Source organism: Hemitrygon akajei, chromosome 3 (genome assembly GCF_048418815.1).
Source record: "Hemitrygon akajei chromosome 3, sHemAka1.3, whole genome shotgun sequence".
NCBI lineage: Eukaryota > Metazoa > Chordata > Chondrichthyes > Myliobatiformes > Dasyatidae > Hemitrygon > Hemitrygon akajei.
The window spans coordinates 114,148,250-114,172,522 of NC_133126.1; the positions used below are offsets into that span (position 1 = coordinate 114,148,250).

A 24,273-nucleotide genomic window follows, 5' to 3' on the forward strand; every position below is an offset into this window, starting at 1 on the left:
CAGTCTGGCCGAGTGCCTCTGCCCGGTATGCCAGGAGCTGCTGGACGAGCCGGTCACGCCGCCGTGCGGCCACTCGCTTTGCCGGGGCTGCTTCCAGCAGACGGTGGAGATGAGCAATCTCAACTGCCCGATGTGCCGTCGCCGCCTCTCTAACTGGGTGCGGGCCCAGGCCCGGCGCGGCGGCCTGGTCAACACTGAGCTGGAGCAGCGCATCCGCCAGCAGTTCCCGCGGGGCCTCGTCCAGGAGCCGGCCGAAGGTGAGCGGCTGTCAAAACATTAAAAACAACGGCAATATGAGCGAAATAAATGAACTCCCTCCCCTTTCCCTCATTGTTTATTGCTTTTAAAAACTTAATTGCTATTAATATTTCAAGTCCTGTGCGTCTGGTAAAAGTGCAATTATTTTAGACCCAGTGAAGTGCGGGAGCCAAAACTTTTGAATGGTCTTTATCTGAAGTCCTGTTCGAACTTTTCTGGCTTTTTCCTGTTCTGATGAAAGATCTGCGTAAATTGTTGTTTTCCTTACCACATACACAGCCTGACTAATGTTTCACAGTTTGCTTTTATTTCATAACACTGCTGGTGACTGTTTTATGTTGTAACTCTTGCTATTTACGTGAAACACAATAGAGCGTTGTGTTTTGTATTTATTTGGGTTAGTATGTGCCAAGTTTTCGTCTTTCTCATGAATTCTCCCCGTTGTGACCTCTACTTTGTTTATCTGCAATGCAGATTCTCTGAAACTGCAGCAACATTTTATTGGGACATTTTATTGTATACAAGGCAGTTCTTTCCATGATATCTTTGTACATGTGATAATAACATTCCTATACTTATCTCCTCATTTATCAGATTATTGTTCTGATAGCGTTTGTGTTCTACTTATCACCCACCAGCAACTTTCTCCACTTTTACCCTCCCCTGGCTCCATCTGCTTTTTATTGCTGTTTCCATCTATCACCTACAGGAGAAAATCTGCAGATGCTGAAAATCAAAGTAATGCATACAAAATGCTGGAGGAACTCAGCAGGCCAGGCAGCATCTATGGAAAAGAGTAAACTATTGACGTTTTGGGCTGGGACCCTTCATCAGGACTGAAAAAAAGAGATGAGAAGTCAAAGTAAGAAAGGGAGGAGAGGAAGAAGTACAATGTGATAGGTGAAACCGGGAGACGGGGAGCCCTATTGTCTTGTTTGTTATTTATTGTAATGCCGGCACTGTTTTGTGCACTTTATGCAGTCCTGTGTCGGTCTGTAGTCTAGTTTTCTTCTGTGGACAAGGTTTTAAAACATTTTTACTGGCCTGGTCTAAGAAAAGATGTGGTGATGTTTTGTAAAACATGCCATACTTGTCAAACTGTGGGTAAACCAAATCAAGTTACACCAGTGGCTCCATTACAATCTATTCCAGCATTTGGTTAATGGTTTTCTAAAGTTATTATAGATTGTGTCGGTCCATTACCAAAGACAAAAACTGGTTATCAGTACTTGTTGACTATTATGTGTACTTCGTCTAGGTTTCCAGAGGCTTCCTATTATTCCACTTAGGAATATAACAGTTAAAACTGTGACAAAGGCTGTTATAAAATTCTTTGCTTATTTTGGATTACCTAAGGAAATACAAACTGATCAAGGCAGTAATTTTATGTCTGGATTGTTTCAACAGATAGTTTATAAATTGGGAGCTAAGCAAATCACTTCGTCTGCATACCATCCAGAATCGCAAGGTGCTTTGGAGAGGTTTCATTCTACCCTCAAGAATATGATTAGGACATATTGTGTGGAAAATGAAAGTGATTGGGATGAGGGTATAAACTTACTTTTATTTGCAGTAAGGGAATCAGTACAAGAATCTTTAGGTTTCAGTCCATTTGAACTTGTATTTGGGCATAGAGTTAGAGGACCTTTAGCTTTATTAAAAGAACAGTGGATTAGTAAGGAAGTACACACTAATTTGTTGGATTATGTTTTGAAATTTAAGAACAGGTTACATAAAGCTTGTAGCTTAGCCAAGGAAAATTTAAAATTGGCTCAGGAGAAAATGAAAACTTGGTACGATAAAGAAGCTAGGATGAGGATGTTTAAGCCTGGAGATAAGGTGCTGGTTCTTTTCTCAGTGCAAATGAATCCTTTACAAGCTAGATTTCATGGTCCTTATGAAATTGTGTCTAAAATCAATGAGGTGGATTACGTGATTAAAAACCCAGATCATAGAAGGACAACACAACTTTGCCATTTAAATATGATAAAACCATATTATGAGAAACAATCTGATACTGTAACTGTTGTGGTTAATGATAATGAATTTGATCTAACTAGGAAAATGATAAATGATTCATCTGAATTTCATTCTAATTCCAACATTGTTTCTGTCAGGTTACCAAATTCAACCATTCTGGAAAATATTGATGAGAAATTAGCACATTTACAGCCAGAGCAGAAACAGCAGATGAAGAAATTAATTTTTAAATATAAGGATTTGTTTCCAGATGTTCCGAGAAGGACTACTATAGCTTCACATGATGTAGATGTTGGAGATGCCAAACCCATTAAACAACACCCATATAGGATGAACATAGAAAAATGTGAACTTGCTGAGAAGGAAATTAAATGTATGTTAGAGAATAATATTATTAGACCTTCTAACTCGAATTGGAGTTCACCCTGTGTTATGGTGCCGAAACCAGATGGTAGTATTAGGTTTTGTACAGACTATAGGAAGGTGAATGCTGTAACAAAAACAGATGCATATCCAATTCCTAGAGTAGATGATTGTGTAGATAAAGTTGGAAAAGCAAAGTTTCTTACAAAGATTGATTTATTGAAAGGGTATTGGTGTGTTCCACTAATGGACAGAGGTAGAGAGATTTCTGCATTTGTAACTCCATCTGGGCTATATGAATATAATGTTCTTCCATTTGGGATGAAGAATGCCCCAGGTACTTTTCAGAGGCTGATTAACTCTGTGATTCAAGGATTGTCAAATGCACTTCAGGAAAAATTATTTTTGTGTGATACTTTCACCACACATGTTCCTTTAACTGGAATGTCTGCAACTGAATACCCAGTCACTTTTATATCTGTCTGATGTAACTTTGCTCTTGGCTTTAATGCATTAAGCTCAGGTTCTGCAAGAACAGTTTATGTGCTCCAGTATCCAGTTTAAACAGAATAATGTTTTGGTTCACTTGCAATGGCATAGTCTAGTTATTCTTAGTTTGTTTATTTTCACAAAGCACATCAATATAAAACTCCTCGCGTTCATTTTCAAGCACTGCATTTACGTGTTTTATTTCCTTTCTACCTCTGCAACAGCGTGAAAAATGATTACACTTACCACAGTTGTTGCACACTTTCCGATAGGCTGGACACATTTTAGGTTGGTGCTGCTGCCCACAGCGATCACAAAGTTTTTTTTTTTCTTTCAGATGATGCCTTACTCTCCATCAGTTTCGTTGTTACTTCATTATTTTTTTCTAATAAGTTCACGCTTTACAGCGTCTACGCTGCCGTTCTCGATTAAAAAGCTCTTTAGCCTGTGACATCATGGTCTCCAAAGCTTTGCAGAGAATCAAAGCTTTTTCCAAATTTACGTCTCATTCTCTTAAGAGTCTTTCTCTCAGACCATTAGCCAGAATGCTGCAAACAATTCTGTCTTTAATGAGAGAGTCTGTCAGCTCTGAAAACTCACATGTTTTACTGTGGTTTCTCAATTCTGTAACAAATTGGTCAATCTGGTGTCTAGTCCATCTGGTCTAGGTCATTTTTCAGCTTCCCAAGCACTTTAGTTTTAGTGACTAGATTCAATTCTGACTCCGACACTCAGATTTCTAGTATACTGGTGTCTTCCACAGTGAAGATTGATGCAAAATACTTATTAAGTTCATTTGTCATTTCTTTGTTTTCCATCACTGCCTTTCCATTGTCATTTGCCTATGATCTGATATCCACTCTTGCCTCTTTTACTCTTTTGGTATCCTCTTTTATATTATTGGCCAGCTTGCCTTCATACTTCATCTTTTCTCTCCTTATTGCTTTTTAGTTGCCTTCTATTGGTTTATTTAAAGCATGTTGCTCCTCTAACTTCCCACTAATTTTTGCTAGGTGATATGCCTTCTCTTATGCTTTTTTTTGTTGTCTTTGACTTCCCTCGTCTACCATTGTTGTCTCATCCTCCCTTAGAATGCTACTGCTTTGGAATGAATGAATTCTGCATTTTCCTATTTACCCCCAGAAATTCCAGCTATTACTGCTGTACCATCATCCCTGCTACTTTCCCCTTCCAATTAACTTAGGTCAGCTCCTTTCTTGTGCCTCTGTAGTTGCCTTTACTCGACTGTAATACTGATACATTTGATTTTAGCTTGTTTTTAAACTGCAGTGTAAATTCTATAATAAGATCACTGTCTCCTAAAGGGTTATGTTACTTTAAGTTTGCTAATCAGCGTGGTTCATTACACAACACTTAATCCATAATTACCTTTCCCTAGTGGGCTGGACTGCAAGCTGCTCTTAAAAAGCCATCTTGGAGGTATTCCACAAATTCCTTCTCATGGGATCTAGCACCAACCTGAAATTTTCCCCAATCTACCTGTGTTTTGAAATCCCCCATGATCATTGTAACATTGCCCGCTGTCTTTTGTAACCCACATTCTGGCTACTGTTCAGAGGTCTATATATATATATATATATATATATATATATATATATATATAGACAATAGACAGTAGGTGCAGGAGTAGGCCATTCGGCCCTTCTAGCCAGCACAGCCATTCACTGATCATGGCTGATCATACACAATCAGTACCTCGTTCCTGCCCTCTCCCCATATCCCTTGACCCCGCTATCTATGAGCTCTATCTAACACTCTCTTGAATGCATCCAGAGACTTGGCCTCCACTGCCTTCTGGGGCAGAGCATTCCACATATCCACCACTCACTGGGTGAAAAAGTTTTTCCGCATCTCTGTTCTAAATGGCCTACCCCTTATTCTTAAACTGTGGCCTCTAGTTCTGGACTCACCCATCAGCGGGAACATGCTTCCTGCCTCCAGCGTGTCCAATCCCTTAATAATCTTATATGTTTCAATCAGATCCCCTCTTATCCTTCTAAATTCCAGTGTATACAAGCCCAGTCGCTCCAATCTTTCAACATATGACAGTCCCGCCATTCCGGGAATTAACCTTGTGAACCTACGCTGCACTCAAGAATGTCCTTCCTCAAATTTGGAGACCAAAACTGCACACAATACCCCAGGTGCGGTCTCACCAGGGCCCTGTACAGCTGCAGAAGGACCTCTTTACTCCTATACGCAATTCCACTTGTTATAAAGGCCAGCATGCCATTAGCTTTCTTCACTGCTTGCTGTACCTGCATGCTTGCTTTCATTGACTGATGTTCAAGAACACCTAGATCTCGTTGTACTTCCCCTTTCCTAACGACTCCATTTAGATAGTAATCTGCCTTCCTGTTCTTGCCACCAAAGTGGATAACCTCACATTTATCCACATTAAACTGCATCTGCCATACATTTGCCCACTCACCCAACCTGTCCAAGTCACCCTGCATTCTCATAACTTCCTCATCAAGGTCCTTTTACCCTTGCAGTTTCTGAATTCTACCCTCAGATTATACAACTTCTGATCCTATGCTGCTTATTTCTGAGGATTTAATTTCATTTTTTTTAACCCAACATTGCACCCACAGCCTCCGGCCACCTGCCTGTCATTTTGATATGATGTGTATCTTTGGATACTGAGCTATCTATGATCTTCTTTCAACCACGATTCAATGATGCCCACAATATCATATCTGCCAATTTGTAACTGCTACAAGGTGATGTGGCTGCACTATATATTGTACCAAAGCTGAACAATACATTAAGTAAGATTTGGTTTATTTGGATATTGGATGAATTGTATTGTCACTGATCTTTTTTAAACTTAAGTTCTTGAATGATAGTCCTTTTGTCTTTCAAACTTGTATGCCCAATGGCTCTTGAAGTATTCCTGTTCACTTCTCTAGTAAGGAATAAAAATTATCTGTATCAATGAGTAATGCAGTAGACAACTGATCAACCTATTGCCTTTTTTTTAAAAAAAGTTAACAGATTGGGCCCACCACCTCAACTGTGCAAACCCGGTGAGCTGCGGCAAGAATATGAAGAGCAGATCAGTAAGGTGAGAAGCAGGGAGTTGCTTCTTGTGTCCATTGTGATGTCTTCTGATTCATCTTGGTGTTTTTTTTTAGAAATCAGATGAATTTGTGCGTGTGCAATGCAATAATAGTACTTTTTCGGTTACACAAGAAAGTCAGAAATGATGCTAGTGTTCATAATTGATTATGATTGTTTATTAAATACTTTCCATATGAGTAAATGTTCTTGATTACAGCTGAAGGAAGAGCGTCGTGCTCGTGAAGAGGAGGAACACAGAGCAAGTGAGGATTTTATTCAGAAGCTTTTGGCAGAGGAACAAGAGCAGCAAATGTATCTGACACAAAAGAAGAAAGAAATGGAAGATCAACTAAAGAGAGATGAACAGCTAGCCAAGTTATTGAGTGAGGAAGTGGTAAGTAACTATTTGTGGAGAAGCCTATATGTGTTTATAGTTTGAACTAATTGGTCTCGATTTATTACTTTTAAGGATGCAAGTATAAATTAGGATGCTAGAAAAGTCTAGTACACCATACAGCCATTAACCTTGGAATAAATTGCTGGTTGTATGTAGTTAGAAGAGAACCTAAGGTTTGTGTTATTATCAAAGTATGAATGCAGAAAACCATTCTGAGATTGGTCTTCTCCAGAGCCAAGAAATACGGAAAAACCATTGTTGAAAGAAAAGACATCTTAGCCCTTCTCTCCCCTCCCCCGACCTACCGCATAAGAAAGACACATACTCGCTAACCTCTCTTTTGCACACAAACTAACAGATTACCCACCCACCCAGAAAACAGCAGCTAGAACACCTGCCCCATGCCTCTGGAACACAAATTTAATAGGCCCCACACGGGAAAAACACCAACAAGAACACCAAACCCAAAACCCCAACCCCTCTCTCACACAAAAACTAACATATCACCAAAAAGAAAGAAAACTGAAGGAGACTGATATAAACTACAGTCCACACCAATAATCAAATAAATTTCAGAATTTCAAAAGCTTCCTCCGTCAGCATGGAGCAGAGTGACTACTTGAATTCTGTCCTTCCATGGAGAGCGACTGCTGACCTCTGGCTTCCTGTAATTTTGTGGCTTGGATGCATAAGCAGTGAATGAAAGATTTACATGGTCTTTCAGATGGACTAATGTCCCAAAATATTTGCCCTCCTAATTGGGTCTAAATCACCTGCTGTGCTTGAACTGTACCCCTTCAGAATAACATTTCAATATGATTGCCTCTATTCTTATGAACTCATTATGGAAATCCTCCATTTTAGGAATTAAACTAGTAATCCTTAATTGCCATTGCAGGACATGCATATCCTTTCCTAGAGGCTAAGTCATGGCACAGTATTCCAGTACAGCAATGGAAGAGTTGTTTGTGGGTAAAAGTGCAAGGAACAAAGAAGGAAAATAATTGCCCTCAGTTAATGTTCTTTGGTGTTCTTTTTACCTTTTATACTTTGCAGAATTTAATGTATGGGACTGCTTCCAAAGCCTTTGGTGAATGCACAAAATCTGTTTCTTCGAAGTTTAATTCATCCATCTCCAAAGGAACCAAATTGACAGCACATAACCCAAATAATATGGAAAATATACAAAGGCAAGTAGAGGTGTGATGGGATTCTTAAACCAATCACATGGATCATTTTTGCACACTTCTTATTCTTCTGTTTTAATTCAAGAGGAACTTTGGGTTCTGAATTGGGCAGATCACTTGCTGTTGGATATGTAGTGGATGTTTGTTTTTTTTTAAACTTTGAGATTATTTATATTAAGTTTTCAATTTATTATATAAAATAGTAAAGGCAGATGCAATGTGATTGTACAAAAAGGGCAGGTTACACTTCAATCCCAAGGGAGATTGATATCCTGGTGGGGAGGTTTACTAAGGCTGTTGGGGAGAGTTTAAATGTGGAATGGGCTGCTGGCAAAGGTGGTGGAGGTGAATACAATAGGGTCTTTTAAGAGACTCCTGAACGGGTACATGGAGCTCAGAAAAATGGAGGCCTATGGGTAACCCTAGGTAATTTCTAAGGTAAGGACATGTTCGGCACAGCTTTGTGGGCCGAAGGGCCTGTATTGTGCTGTAAGTTTTCTATGTTTCTACGTGATGTTTTCATTGCATCTGTGTAAATGTTCTTTATAAATCTGGCATGCCTTTTTGTGGTCTGAAGATGCATTGAATGGGCAGTCCATATATGTGGGATTATCTTTGAATAAGACGGGCAATCAAAGAACAAAAATGTAATTATTTGGGTGCCATTTTATTTTAACCTAAAAGTATACATTTAATTCTATAATAATTACAGTAGTTTGCTAAGAAACCTGATGATGTAGAAATTCACTTGAAGTAGCAATTTAAACAGATTTTCCTGATTGTGCTATAACCAATGTGGCCTGCATCAGGTAAACAGTATTCCTTTGTCCATCAATTGCGTTATGGCCAGTTCATGTTATAGAAATGTTTATTGATTTAGAGATACAGCTAAATCAATAAACACATTTCTGTCCCAATGAGTCCGTGCTGCCCAATTACACTTGTGTAACAAATTAAACTACTAACCTGTACATCTTTGGAATTTCGAAGGAAACCCATGTGGCCACAGAGAGAATGTGCAAACTCCTTACAGACCCTCAAAACCAATTGAATCTGGGTCACTGCCACTGTAATAATGTTGCGCGAACTGATACACTACTGTGCCTTGTTTTTGGCAGAATGACCCATATTATTGGATGTAAAATCAATGGTGATAACATAGTGATTGATATCTGCATAATTAAATTGTGACTGAATATACTCAGCACTATAGAATGACTAAATAAGTAATACATTTTGGATGTGAATGGTTTTGAGGAGAATCTTAATGTCTTAAGGATGAATGTTGTAGGTCCAGTAATACCTAAAAAGTGAAAGTTGTACAGAAGGCCAATCTTGGAAGAAATCAGATCTGTCCAGATTGTGAAGATTACTAGTTTGTGAGGATATTTACACATGAGGGTTGAGAATTTTAAAGTAAGCTCTAATGCCCAGCATCCTTCTCCAGCATAGATTAGTGGAACATAAGTCTCAGATCTGAAGAAAGGATCCATGCTGCAAAGCTTTTTTTGATGAATCAAAGCTTACAGAAGAGAGAAGGCTGACCAAGTGAATCACGGAAATTTAAGTCAAGAATTAACAAGAATATATATGTATGGGGGTTGGCAGCATTTGTACTGAGATGGTAAAGAACAGACTGAGGGTTTGAAGAAGTCTAATTTGCAATCAAAATGGGCTTTGATGAAAATTTAAAACCCTTGCACTTTTTAAGAACATTGCTGTCCTGTCACTCTTGTCCTTGCTGACCTATGTTGGTTTCCCAGTTTCCTCAATATCAAATTTTCAGTTATCACCTTCAGATTGCAAGAGATTCACAGTGTCATCCTTGCTGCTTTAGTCACTATTGCCACAGTTTTTGCATTCTTCAGTTCTAGCTTTGCAAGCACCTCATTGTTTAATCACTTCATTGTTAGTGACAATCCTTCCAGTTGCCTACAATTAACCTTGGCATTCTGTCTCAAATTTGTCTTATTTCCTTGGCTAAAATGGTGATTGCCCTGCCAGATTATTCCTTGTGTGCTTTGTGGCAAATTTTATGAATGTTCTTAAATCCTAGTTCAAGAATGCAAATTGTGCATCTAATAAAGTTTTTTGTAGACCATTGCTTCAGTAACTTTTAAAGTGAATGCAAATGTAAATTTGAGTGCTTGCACCTCGCTTTTGTGTAGAAGTAGCGTTTATAGCCACATTTTGTTTGAATTTGGTGAACTGCATATAATATTGTGTCCACTTAATCGCGGATGCTGTTTTCAAAGCTGCTTGGAAAGGGTGTTTGAGACTGGTATCTGGGATGGGCAGTGTGTGGCAGGGTTGCCAGCAAAGTCTTGTACACAGCAGAATTCAGAAGTTGATAGATCCTGAGGGGTCTTGACATATTGAGTTGAGGTTTCCTGTGGAGAATTTACAACTGAAACTTAATGTTTGTACTACATATTGAAAACTCAAAATTTGAGGTACTCAAAGTTTCAGGCTGGTAGGATGTAACTAATGGTGTGTTCCAATGATTAATCCTTGGCTCTCAATTATTGACTTGCTATGTTAATAGCAAGAGTGCAGATAAACAAGTTTGTCAATACTGTGAATGTAGATGGGAGAGCATGCTGTGAAAATGATATTTGTAGCAGGACCTGGATTGATTGGGAAAATAGGTGAAAAATGTGAAGAAAGGAGTTTAGTATAGGAATCAAAAGACATTCAATCTAAATGAGGAAATTGGAAGTACAGTAAGTGAAGTACAGAGGGTCTGGGTTTTGTGTTTGAATCTTATTGCTGGTAGGGAGGTTTAGCAAACAGATAATCATAGTACATATGACAATAATAAGCCAAATTTGCTATGGTTGTGTTAAATGCTGGAGTAGGCCTAGGCATTCAAGTGGCCTACTGCTTCATTTGTTCTAATAGACACTCTTTTAAAATGAGGGGACACCCATTTAAGACAAATGAGGAACAACCTTTGAGTTTCTTTGAAACTCAGGATTGTAGAGTAGTGAAAGTGGAGTTTTAGAATGCTTTATGGCAAGGGAGAATCATTTTTGCTCAGCATGTGGGTAAATGGTAATGGGCAGTCAGGTATGTAGGGTTGTGTTTACAATCGGGTCAAGTTAATCTTGTTAAATAGCAGAGTAGGCTTGAGTGGTTGAGTGATCTGGTCCTAATTTGTATGGCAATTTAGTCATTCCATGTTACTAACTTCATTAACTGCCATAACTTCATGACCAGCATCAGCATAAAGTCATTGAATGGTTATCTTTAAATTTCCCTTTTTTTTTCATCTACACAGATATTTATCACCTACTGTGCCAAAGTATCAAACTGCTGAGACAAGTACACTGAGAAGCAATCTCACTGGTGCAGTAAGTATGAAATTGATCATTTCGATTTTTGTATTACATATACCTTGTATGTGCAGTTTAATGTTATATTACAAGCGCCCTAAAATTGCTTTAGTTCATTGCTATTATATTTTAGGTCTTCTGCAATTGACCTCCTCCCTAATAGTCAAGAAGAAGTTAATGAAAATGTGGGGTACTAACACAGATAGAGATGTGTAAATTAGTGGTTAATGGTCAGTGTGGATTTGTTGGGTCAGAGGGCCTTTTTTATGTTGTAGCTCTCACTGTCAACATCTCCTTGTGCTTACAAAAGGTTCAGAGAGCTAGATAACATTAGAGATCTAGAATATTATAAGGCTAACAGGAAGGAGCTTAAGAAGGAAATAAGGAGAGCCAGAAGGGGCCATGAGAAGGTCATGGCGGGCAGGATTAAGAAAAACCCCAAGGCACTCTACAAGTATGTGAAGAGCAAAAGGATAAGACGTGAAAGAATAGGACCTTTCAAGTGTGACAGTGGGAATGTGTGTATGGAACCGGAGGAAATAGAGGTACTTAATGAATACTTCAGTATTCACTATGGAAAAGGATCTTGGTGATCGTAGTGATGACTCTCAGCAGACTGAAAAGCTTGAACATGTAGATATTAAGAAAGGGGATGTGCTGGAGCTTTTGGAAAGCATCAAGTTGGATAAGTTGCCGGGACCGGATGAGATGTACCCCAGGCTACTATGGGAGGCAAGGGAGTAGATTGCTGAGCCTCTGGCGACGATCTTTGCATCATCAGTGGGGACAGGAGAGATTCCAGAGGATTGGAGGGTTGCGGATGTTCCTTTATTCAAGAAAGGGAGTAGAGATAGCCCAGGAAATTATAGACCAGTGAGTCTTACCTCAGTGATTGGTAAGTTGGAGAAGATCCTGAGAGGCAGGAGTTATGAACATTTGGAGAGGTATAATATGATTAGGAATAGTCAGCATGGCTTTGTCAAAGGCAGGTCTTGCCTTGCGAGCCTGATTGAATTTTTTGAGGATGTGACTAAACACATTGATGAAGGTAGAGCAGTAGATGTAGTGTATATGAATTTCAGCAAAGGCATTTGATAAGGTACTCCATGCAAGGCTTATTGAGAAAGTAAGGAGTCATGGGATCCAAGGGGACATTGCTTTGTGGATCCAGAACTGGCTTGCCCACAGAAGGCAAGGAGTGGTTGTAGAAGGGTCATTTTCTGCGTGGAGGTGACCAGTGGGGTGCCTCAGGGATCTGTTCCGGGACCCTTACTCTTCATGATTTTTATAAATGACCTGGATGAGGAAGTGGAGGGATGGGTTATTAAGTTTTGCTTATGACACAAAGGTTGGAGGTGTTGTGGATAGTTGTGGAGGGCTGTCAGAGGTTACAGCGGGACCTTGATAGAAGGCAGAACTGGACTGAGAAGTGGCAGATGGCGTTCAACCCAGATACGTGTGAAGGGGTTCATTTTGGTAGGTCAAATATTATGGCAGAATAATGGTATTAATGGTAAGACGCTTGGCAGTGTGGGGGATCAGAGGGATCTTGGGGTCTGAGTGTATAGGATGCTCAAAGCAGCTGCGCAGGTTGACTGTGTGGTTAACAAGGCATATGGTGTATTGGTCTTCATCAGTCATAGAATTGAATTTAGAAGCTGAGAGGTAATGTTGCAGTTATATAGGACTCTGATCAGACCCTGCTTGGAGTACTGTGCTCAGTTCTGGTTGCCTCACTACAGGAAGGATGTGGAAGCCATAGGAAGGGTACAGAGGAGATTTACAAGGACGTTGTCTGGATTGGGAGCATGCCTTATGAGAATAGGTTGAGTGAACTTGGCCTTTTCTCCTTGGAGCGACGAAGGATGAGAGGTGACCTGATAGAGGTGTATAAGATGAGAGGCATTGATCGTGTGGATAGTCAGGCTTTTTCCCAGAGCTGAAATGGTTGCCACAAGAGGACACGGGTTTAAGGTGCTGGGGAGTAGGTACAGAGGAGATGTTAGGGGTATGTTTTTTACTCAGATTGAGTGTGTGGAATGGGCTGCCAGCAACGGTGGTGGAGGCGGTATGATAGGGTCTTTTAAGAGATTTTTGGATAGGTACATGGAGCTTAGAAAGATAGAGGGCTATGGGTAAGCCTAGTAATTTCTAAGGTAGGGACATGTTTGGCACAACTTTGTGGGCCAAAGGGCCTGCATTGTGCTGTAGGTTTTCGATGTTTCTATGATCCAGTCATTGACATTTTCTTCTTTCCTATTAGTTTTACCGGAAACATACCTCTCAGTCAAATGCTGCTTTGATGACTTGGGCAGTTGCTCTTGTGTCTGGAATTTGGATCTTTGGTTCATGTCTGAATCTGACTGCAGTGAAAATAGCTCTGATGAAATCTGAACTGAGCATCAGTAAGCAGAATCTGAGAGCTTTGTTGATAACTCCTTCATTTTGATAACTGAGAGTAGACATGTTTGGATATTAATCAGATTAGTACTTTTTTATGAATAGGACATACCTGGGTGATTCTAGTTTTCTCCTCTACTCACATTGAATACATGTCACTGATGTAACCTTACTCAATCATCTTAGTTAGGGCTGTAGCTAGCTCTGGAATGCAGGTCTTTGGTACTACTATTTATCTGGTAGTTTGACATCCTTTCCATTTCTGCACGTGGCATTGTTTTTCAGTTTGAAAACTATGGGGTATGGATTGAATTGTTGGACTTGTGTTATGGTAGAGTTTGGGGAGGAAGCTGATGTGGATCATCTATCCAGCACTTCTGGGTGAACTTGGTTATGAATGTTTTATCATTTTTCTTACCAATGAATGAGAATATTCTGGAATTGCCTTCCTCTTCTTAGCCTTTTAATTGAGCTCTTTACACTGGAAGAGTAACTATTAGGAAGAAAAGAGTCTCTGGGACACAGGTTTGGAAAGTTGATGAGCAGATACAAAGGAGAGAAATGCAAATTGAGTCCTTAAAGGAAATTTAAGGTAGCACTCACATTGACAGTGATTAAATGCTTTGAGAGGTTGGTCATGATTAGACTGAACTCCTGCCTCAGCAAGGACCAGGATCCATTGTAACTTGCCTATTGCCACAATTGGTCAACGGCAGGTGCAATCTCAATGGCTTTTCACACAGCTTTAGACCACCTGGACAACACAAACACCAATGTCAGGGTGCTGTTTATTGACTGTAACTCAACATTTAATGCCATCATTCCCACAATCCTGATTGAGAAGTTGCAGAACCTGGGCCTCTGTATCTCCCTCTGCAATTGGATCCTTGACTTCCTAACAATCTGTGCAGATTGGTGATAACATATCCTCCTCGCTGACAATCGACCCTGGTGCACCTTGGGTGTGTGCTTAGCCCACAGCTCTACTCTCTCTATACCTATGACTGTGGCAAGGCATAGCTCAAATGCCATCTATAAATTTGATGATGCAACCATTGTTGGTAGAATTTCAGGTGGTGACGAAAGGGTGTACAGAAATGAGATATGCCAACAAGTGGAGTGGTGCTGCAGCAACAACCTAACACTCAATGTCAGTAAGATGAAAGAGCTAATTGTGAACTTCAGGAAGGATAAGACGAAGAAACACATACCAATCCTCATAGAGGGATCAGAAATAGAGAGTGAACAGTTTCAAGTTCCTGGGTGTCAAGATCTCCGAGGATCTAACCTGGTCCCAACGTATTGGTGTAGTCATAAAGAAGGCAAGACAGTGGCTATACTTCATCATGAGTTTGAAGAGATTTGGTATGTCAACATACACACTCAAAAACTTCTATCCCTGGAGAGCATTCTGACAGGCTGCATCACTGTCTGGTACAGAGGGGCTACTGCACAGGACCAGAAGAAGCTTCAGAAGGTTGTAAATCTAGTCAGCTCCATCTTGGGCACTGGCTTACAAAGTACCCAGGACATCTTCAGGGAGCATTGTCTCAGAAAGGCAGCATCCATTATTAAGGACCTCCAGCACCCAGGGCATGCCCTTTTCTCACTGTTACCATCAAGGAGATACAGAAGCCTGAAGGCACACACTCAGCGATTGAGGAATGGCTTCTTCCCCTCTGCCTTCTAATTCCTAAATGGACTTTGAACCCTTGGACACTACCTCACTTTTTTAATATACTGTATTTTTGATTTTTGCACGTTTTCCTAATCTTTGATATACGTATACTGTCATTGATTTACTTATTATTATTATTATTAGTTTTTTCTCTTGTGTATTACATTGAACTGCTGCTGCTGCTGTTAACAAATTTCACATCACATGCCGGTGATAGTAAACCTGATACTGATTCTGAAATTGGGTAGGAAAAGCATAGTTGGGGCAGTAGACATTTGTGGAATTGGTGGACATTGGACATGTTGTGTATGTGGCCAGGTTAGACAACAAAACTATACATAAAAATGCTAGAGACTGGAGCCAAGTTAACAAGGATTTTTACTTACGGAACCCGAAGTGAACATGTATATACAGATCAATATGTGCCTAATAGCTCATGCTCAATAATGTGTTACTATGACATAATCTAGTCCCATATTATACAGCAGGCTATGTGGTACACTCCTCCCCTTTTATTTTAAAAGTGTATCAAATGTTTTTTTAAGCTAATAGGGGCACTATGCTAAACAAATACTGTATGTGTACCCTTAATATACAAATGCCCACCAACCGTTTAATTAGTAACGTAATAATAATGGAACTTATAACAAAGTAACGTAATAATTATAACTGAAGTCTCTGGGGGCCCTTCTCTGTCTCACTGGGTAATATCTGCCCTGCAACATTTGATTTGGGGCATTAGTCTGCACCGGTACATCAGGTGGGTCCTCAGCACTGTTGACAGGCTTATCTGTGGGCGAGGCTGATGTGGTCACATCAGGAGTGTTTGCTTCTATGTCCGGGGAGTCAAGGCAAGATACTGTTGTGTTTTCCACCTGAGCATTCACAATTTGATCCACGATGTGCTTCTATGTCATGGGAGTCCGGGCAAGATGTTGTTGAGTTTTTCACCTGAGCATCCAGGATTTGATCCACATGACGTCTCCATACGTTCTCCCCCACCTGTACTGTATACATCAGTGGCCCGTCTATGGCTGAAATTACACTCGGCTGCCACTTTTCAGTCCGGGAATCCCGTGTAAGAACTGACCGTCCCACATTGAAGCTCCATGTTGACTTAACATTCAAGTGTTTCAACTGTCTGTTCTCTACATCACGCCGTACAATTGGTTTGAGAAGATCCATGCGGGATCTCAGGTCAGAAACATCATCGCTGGAGTCTGGTTAGTGGTTGCATGTACTGCATTATGATAGGCAAGAAGGAAGCTGTCTATCTTGAGTTGTAGTGGTCGACTTTCACTGTCCCTTGCCTTGAGGGCTTGAATGTTTGCACAAATCTTTCTGCCAAGCTATTTGTGGATGGATGGTAAGGAGCCAGTGTAAAGTGCTTGATTCCATTGTTCTTCACAAAACTTTGGAATTCTTCAGAGACAAATTGTCGTCCATTGTCTGTGCAGATTTGCTCTGGTATGCTATTCTAGGCAAACATGGTCCTCAGCACAGTAATGATCTTTTCCGATGCGGTTGTCCTTCATTTTGATGACCTCTGGCCATTTGGAATGTGCATCAACGGTGATTTGGAGTCCATGAATGGTCCAGCAAAGTCGATGTGCACTCGCTGCCATGGTGATGAGGGCTACTCCCACGGATGGAGAGGGGCTCGTGTTGGTGTGTTCTGGATCTTTTGACATCCGGAGCGTTTCTTGGTAACATCCTCAATTTGTTTATCGATTCCTGGCCACCACACATAGGCATGGGCAAGACCTTTCATCTTCACGGTACCCAGGTGCCCCTCATGCAGTTCCTCCAGCACTCTGGTGCGTAACTTGGGAGGAATCACAACTCGTGAATCACACATTAGTGTTCACCGATACCCTAACAGCTGCTCTTTCCTCACTGAGAAGGCTGGAAAGTGTGTTACCACGCGCTGGCCACCTGCCTTTACCGTGATGTCATACATTTGACAACATAGGGTCATTGCATGTTTGCCTTTTGATGAGGCTGTTTGTTACTGGTAATTGTTCAACTATTGTCGTGTGAAAGATCTCTGCTGAATCCATTTGCATAGTTACCTCGGAAGTGGGCAGCGGTAAAGTGACAAACCATCTGCGTTGCTGTGTTGTTTGGTCCCCTTGTGTTCGATGTCGTACCTGTGACCTCCCAAGAAAAGGCACCATCGCTGCAGCCTTTGTGCTGTCATCACTGGAATGCCTTTCCTTGGGTTGAAGGTTGGCACATGAGGCTGATGGTCAGTCAACAGTAAACTTTTGGCCATACAGGTAGTGACTGAATTTCTTGACTCCCCACAGGAGGCTTAGTTGCGTTCAGCTGAAGTTAGCGTTCTTGAGGCAAAGGCTATTGGTCTTTTGGAGTCATCTGGAAACTTGTGCGATAACACAGCTCCTATCCCATAGGGCGAGGCATCACAAGCTAGTCGGATAGGCAAGGAGGGGTCAAAGTGCGCGAACAACCTGTCAGAAGTTATGAGTCTTTTCATTTCCTTAAATGCTTCTCATAGCTCTCAGTCCACTTCCATTGTGACCCTGCCCGTAATAATGCATTTAGTGAACTATACCAAGATATGCTCTCAGCTGAGACACATTTTCAGGTGGTGGTGCCTTAAGCACGGATTCTATCTTGTCTTGAGATGTGTAAGCCATCCTTGTTGATCACATGCCCACAGTATGAAATTTCCTTTTTGAAAAACTCACATTTCTATCAATTAGCTCTGAGCCCATATTCTCGTAACCTGGTGAGTACTTGTTTTAGGTTAGAAACGTGTTTGTCGTCATCTTTGCCAGTGACAATGATGTCATCCAGGTAATACTGAGTCCCTGGAATCCCCTGCAGAACCTGGTCCATTGCCCTTTGCCAGATTGCAGGCACTGATGCTATCCCAAACACCAACCTCTTGTACTGATAAAGTCCTTTGGGTGTATTTGTCAGGTATTTCTTGGCTGCTTCATCGATTTCCATTTGAAGGTAAGCCTGGGTCAAGTCAATTTTTGTGAAATTTCCCCCTTCTGACAGGGAAGCAAAAATGTCTTCAATACAAGGTAGAGGATAATGTACTGTGTGTAGTCACCACATATGCGCACCTTGCTTGGTTTTCTTGATTTTGTGCTGGAGGTTTTCTTCATGATTGGAACAATGGAATATTCACTCCAATCCACCTTTGACAGGACCCCAGTCTGCTCCAGATCTTTCAGCTCTGCCTCAACTGGAGGACGGATTGCATATGGCACTGGCCTGGCTTTGTGAAAATTTGGACATGCATTTTCCTCACTCTCAATCTTTGCCTTCATGCCCCAAGGTGTTCCTATTCCTTTCATGAACACTTCCTCAGAGTCAGCAAGTATTTGCAACAGTCTCTTAGATGTAGCCTTGCTGCCGTCCTTTGCTGATACAGTTAGTGCTTGATGGTGTGCCAATCCAACTGAATTTTCCTAAGCCTTTCACGTCCCAGCAACGGTGGTCCTCCATTTTTCAGTACATAGAGGTTCAGTTGCTGAGTTTTACCTCCATGGGTCACTGTCACTTTAATTTTGCCTTCAGGACATACATTCTGTCCTGTGTGAGTCTTTAGCAGTAGTTTAGTTTGTTTCAGAGGTTTGTGCAAAAACAGTCATTTGTAGTCGCGTACAGAGACCACTGTTAAGGCTGAGCCTGTGTCCAACTCCATTTTCAGTCTCACGCCGGCCACTTGTGGAGTGATCCATATTCCTCTTCGATCATCTGTCTCTTCCACGCTGTGAAGTGGCAGACAGGACAATTCACTTTTGTCTGGGTCATTTTCATCAGAATTGCTTTCTTTCATTTTGTGCACATTGTTGTATTTTCCTTGTTTCTCTGCATTTTGCCCTTTTCCTGCTGTTTATCAGCTTTGCATACTCTGCCAATGTGGCCCTGTTTGCCACAGTTCCAGCATTCTTTATCTTTAAACCAACAAACATCAGGGTCATGTGACCTGTTCCCACAACGGTAACATTTCTTTCCCTCATTTCTGCGCAGTGATATTTTATTTGTAGCATATTCCAGAGATTTTTGTTGTATCTGTGAAGCACCTCGTGCAGCTGTTTCTAATGATATTTAGCACTTTCTCGAGTGTAAGGTCTTTTTCACACAGGAGCTTCTGTGTGGTTTCACAGTGCATGCCACACACTAACCTATCCCTCAATGCATCTGATAGACCAGCTCCAAATTGACAATGTTCTAATAATTTGCACAGTTCAGCATAATATTCAGAAATGCTTTCATCTTTGCTCTGATTCCGTTTATGGAATTTAAATCTTTCAGCAATGACCAGCGTTTTGGAGTTTAAATGCTGTTGGAGAGTGTCTTCTATTCGCTTGAACGTTTTGTCAGCTGGCTTTTCAGGGTTTAGGGGCTCCGTAGCAGGCCGTATGTTTTTGCGCCCGTTACATGAAGTAAGACGCTGGCTTTCTTTTCTTCATTAACATCGTTAGCATCACAATATAACTCTATTCTTTCAATATAAGTTGCCCAGTCTTCAATGCCACCATCAAATGCTGTAATGGTTCCAATTAATGCCACCCTTGTGTTAATTTATCCTTGTTATGTTAATTTAGCCTGGTCCCTTGTTTTCTTTTTGACTCGCATGACCTTTTTTTGCTAGCGTCGCGAGCATACTGTGGCTAGATGCGTGTGTTGCTCTTTTTTTAATCTCCCTTCTGAGGCAGACAGACCCTCAGCCTTGGGGATCAGCGCTGGCTGTGATCTCACCTGGAAGAGCCGTGGCTCGGACTGTGTCTTTCAGTCTCCCGACATTCCCGACTCCAGCTGAACTCCCACTTCTTTTCAGACTCACGGCCTCACTCTGCCTCTTCTGAGTGCCATTATCAATTAAAACTGCGTTCCAATACGATGCAGGTTCATTAACATCGTTGCCAATTTGTTGTGTATGTGGCCGGGTTACACAACAAAACTATCAATAAAAAACGCTAGAGACTGGAGCTAAGTTAACAGGGCTTTTTACTTACGGAACCCGAACTGAACACATACAGTTGAAATCAGAAGTTTGCATACACTTGGGTTGAAGGCATTAAAACTCATTGTTTAACCGCTCTACAGATTTCATATTAGCAAACTATAGTTTTGGCAAGACATTGAGGATATCTACTTTGTGCATGACATGAGTAATTTTTCCAACACTTGTTTACAGACAGATTATTTCACTTTTAATTGACTATATTTCAATTCCAGTGGATCAGAAGTTTACAAACAAAATCAGAAGAAATCAGCCAAGTCCTCGGGGGTGGGGGGGGGGGGGAATTGTGGACCTCCACAAGTCTGGTTCATCCTTGGGAGTAATTTCCAAACGCCTGAAGGTACCACGTTCATCTGTACAAACAATAGTACGCAAGTATAAACACTATGGGACCACGCAGCCATCATATCACTCAGGAAGGGGATGCATTCTGTCTCCGAGAGATGAACATACTTTGGCGCGAAAAGTGCAAATTAATCCCAGAACAACAGTAAAGGACCTTGTGAAGATGCTGGAGGAAACAGGTAAACAAGTATCTATATCCACAGTAAAACAAGTCCTATATCGACATAACCTGAAAGGTTGCTCAGCAAGGAAGAAGTCACTGCTCCAAAACTGCCATTTTATATTTTTTTTTTAAAAAAGCCAGACTACAGTTTGCAAGTGCACATGGGGACAACGATCTTACTTTTTGGAGAAATGTCCTCTGGTCTGATGAAACTAAATTGAATTGTTTGGCCATAATGACCATCGTTATGTTTGGAGGGAAAAGGGTGAGGCTTGCAAGCCGAAGAACACCATCCCAACAGTGAAGCATGGGAGTGCTAGCATCATGTTGTGGGGGTGCTTTGCTGCAGGAGGGACGGGTGCACTTCACAAAATAGATGACATCATGAGGAAGGAAAATTATGTGGATATATTGAAGCAACATTTCAAGACATCAGTCAGGAAGTTAAAGCTCGGTCGCAAATGGGTCTTCCAAATGGACAATGATCCCAAGCATACCGCCAAAGTTGTGGCAAAATTGCTTAAGGACGACAAAGTCAAGGTATTGGAGTGGCCATCACAAAGCCCTGACCTCAATCCGATAGAAAATTTGTGGGCAGAACTGAAAAAACATGGAGGCCTACAAACCTGACTCAGTTACACCAGTTCTGTCTGGAGGAATGGAACAAAATTCCAGCAACTTATTGTGAGACGTTTGCGGAAGTCTGCCCAAAACGTTTGACCCAAGTTAAGCAATTTAAAAGCAATGCTACCAAATATTAACAGTGTATGTATGCTTCTACCCACTGGGAATATGATGAAAAATAAAAGCTGAAGTAACTCATTCTCTCTACTGTTATTCTGACATTTCATATTCTTAAAATAGTGATCCTAACTGACCTAAGACAGGGAATGTTTTTTATGAATAAATGTCAGGAATTGTGAAAAACTGAGTTTAAATGTATTTGGCTAAGGTGTATGTAAACTTCTGACTTCAACTGTATATACAGATCAATATGCACCTATATACGCATGCTCAATAATGTTACTACAACATGAACGAGTCCCATATTATACAGTAGGTTATATGGTACAGGATACTATTCCCTGGCTTGAAGAAAGCAAGACTATGATGGATCATGTAGAAGCTATTAGCAGGGTGATGACCCATTCACATTCTACATAGTGCAGGATCAGCTATCCAATACATATTTGACCAATGCAAGGACTGTTTTTGTGTACCTCAAAAAAGGCATTGTTAGGACCCATGTGAATTTCCATTGTCTACATCTTCCTGATTAGTAGAAACTGGTGTTCTGAGAAGCTGTTCAATGTAAGAATTATTTTAAATAGCGTGTGACAGAAGGAGCTCGTGGGACTTTCTGTGGGATGGAGGTGTAGAAGGATGCAATGTCCATTGGTATTGCTTTTAAAGCAGGGCAAGTTTGTGCTGGAGTTCAATTCAGTAGTGTGAGGGGAACAAACCAACTTGATTTCACCCTCTGCTTTCTCCCTGTGTAACTGACTGGCTGTTCATCTGCATTCATATTAAGGCTGGTTTCTTGAAAGCCTGTTCTGTTGCTCCTAAATTTTGTTGTAGTTACAACTAACACTTCGGAATCCAGTAAAGTTTGGCTCCAAGTTTTTGTTTAAAGGTGACATTTTATTTTCTTGGGGGCAAAGTACAATTTTATATTCCCAATTAGTTCCTATATCAGCAGTTACTGAAAATATCTGCTTTCACTTTAAAATATTTTAAATTGTATAAACTTAAAGATGGTCATGAGAAGGCAAACTCTTTATGTAGTTGCTTTCATTTTTAAAGTGAATATTATCCTGTATTTGAAGATGTTTGAATAAGGGTAAATTGTTGATGTTTTTTTTTCCCTTCAGGAGAGCACAAGTGAGGCAGATGAACTAATTACAAGCAGTAGCTCTACAAAAATTCATCTTTTTCATTGTGATAAAAGTGAAGAGCCAGACTCCAGTTCACACCAGTCAGAATTGGTGCAGGTTATTGAAGGAGCTCCTATTGAAGAAATCACAGATTTGCAGATGGAGTATACCAGTCAGCACAGCCCAGAATGCATTGAAAGTGTGATGCCACGAGCTTGCAGCAGTGCACAGGATGGTTCTGAAAAGCCCATGGAAAGTGTACTACTTAAAGAGTTGAAGATGAATTCAATTAATTGCAATGATGACCAGCTAGATTCCACATTTATGCCAATTTTAAATCATAGACTTAAGCACACGTGCACTAGTGCAGACTGTTGTAGTTCAGTTAATATGGACCATACAGCAGTCCAAAGTTTGATACAAAATGAAGCTGCAGAAGATGAAATTTTGAGCCAAACTCCCTCTAAAATGTCAACAGTTCTGAAAAGAAAAGTATGCAATTCCTCCAATGTTTCTACACCAACTTGTGTCGTGGTTAAAAAGAGAAAAACTTGTCCCAATGTCCATGATAAACCCAGTGAGAACACTGAATTTTTCCATGAGGCATTCAATCACGAGAAGCTTGCAGATTGGGAGAAACAACTTTTTGAAAAGCGCAAAATGGAAGAGCAGGATCGATTGCTAGCCTTAAAAATACAGAAAGAACTTGATAAAGAGATGCGGTCTATTAACAGAACAAGGGGAACACCTGATGAATACTTACTTCGGGCCAAGAAATTGCCTACAAGTGAGAAAAACATGCTTGCAAGAAATAAAACTCCAGTACCAACAGCAAAGGGCCATCAAACTTCCAAAAGTTCAGTGAGATCACAGTCCCGAAATAAGCAAGCCATGCTCAAGAGTATTTCTTCTGAAACACAAAGACAGAAAAGTAGAATCTTGCATGATCCAACACAATCCTGTAATAAGCAAAGGGCTAAAAGTCATAGACCACTCGCCTCCATGGATGCTAACTCTGCTGCACTGAGGCTTCTCGAACCAAGAAATGGTAAAAAACAACAGACTATTGATGATATGTTCCAGAAATGCAACACTTAAATAAGAGTTGTTGAGAATTCTGTCATCATTTTGACCTGCCAATGTGGGTTTCCTCTGCCCAGTTTAAAGTTTAACATTGATTTCTTCTCTGAAATAATTTTCCTGCTTTTATTTTGCAGTACTTCAAGTTTCTGTTTAAAGTTCTAGGAGTTTCAGATTGGCATGATTTTGTTCACTTTTTCAGGTTGTGCTTTCTCAACATTTAAGTAATTGTCAAATTCATTAAAACAGTGTTGCATCTTGTTACTAAAATGGCAAAATAAAAGTTTGATGGTTGTTTGGTTCTAGTAATTAATAAACCATGAGAATCAGTTAACGTTTCATTACTGAATGACAACATACATTAGTATTGCTTTTTGTACTTGATAACTTTAAATAGCTGTAACAGCTTAGATATTTCTGTAGACTACAGAAAAGGAATTGGGGAGAAAAATGGCATTCTGCTTCTTTAACGTTGCAATGAATTACAGCAGACAGAATAACATCTTCAATATAGATTCTTACTTGCACCAGAGGATGCCAGAACAAAAGATGAAAGGAAGCGAGAAAGCTGTATTCATTAATCAAGAGGGTCTATTTTTTCCATTCTTTGCAAGACTGAAGATAAGTAGTAG

At 40.5% G+C, this 24,273-nt stretch overlaps 1 protein-coding gene across 1 annotated transcript in view; it reads left to right on the forward strand.

Moving 5' to 3' along the window:
• Nucleotides 1–23,970, forward strand: part of rnf168 (ring finger protein 168) — a 24,793-nt gene extending 823 nt beyond the window's left edge. Inside the window, exons 2-7 of the mRNA XM_073040634.1 lie at nucleotides 1–257; nucleotides 6,102–6,178; nucleotides 6,392–6,568; nucleotides 7,628–7,761; nucleotides 11,039–11,111; nucleotides 22,559–23,970. Of these exons, the coding sequence (XP_072896735.1) occupies nucleotides 1–257; nucleotides 6,102–6,178; nucleotides 6,392–6,568; nucleotides 7,628–7,761; nucleotides 11,039–11,111; nucleotides 22,559–23,659 (1,819 nt within the window). The 3' untranslated portion in view covers nucleotides 23,660–23,970. The remainder of the gene's footprint in view (nucleotides 258–6,101; nucleotides 6,179–6,391; nucleotides 6,569–7,627; nucleotides 7,762–11,038; nucleotides 11,112–22,558) is intronic.
• The last annotated feature ends 303 nt before the right edge of the window (nucleotides 23,971–24,273 follow it).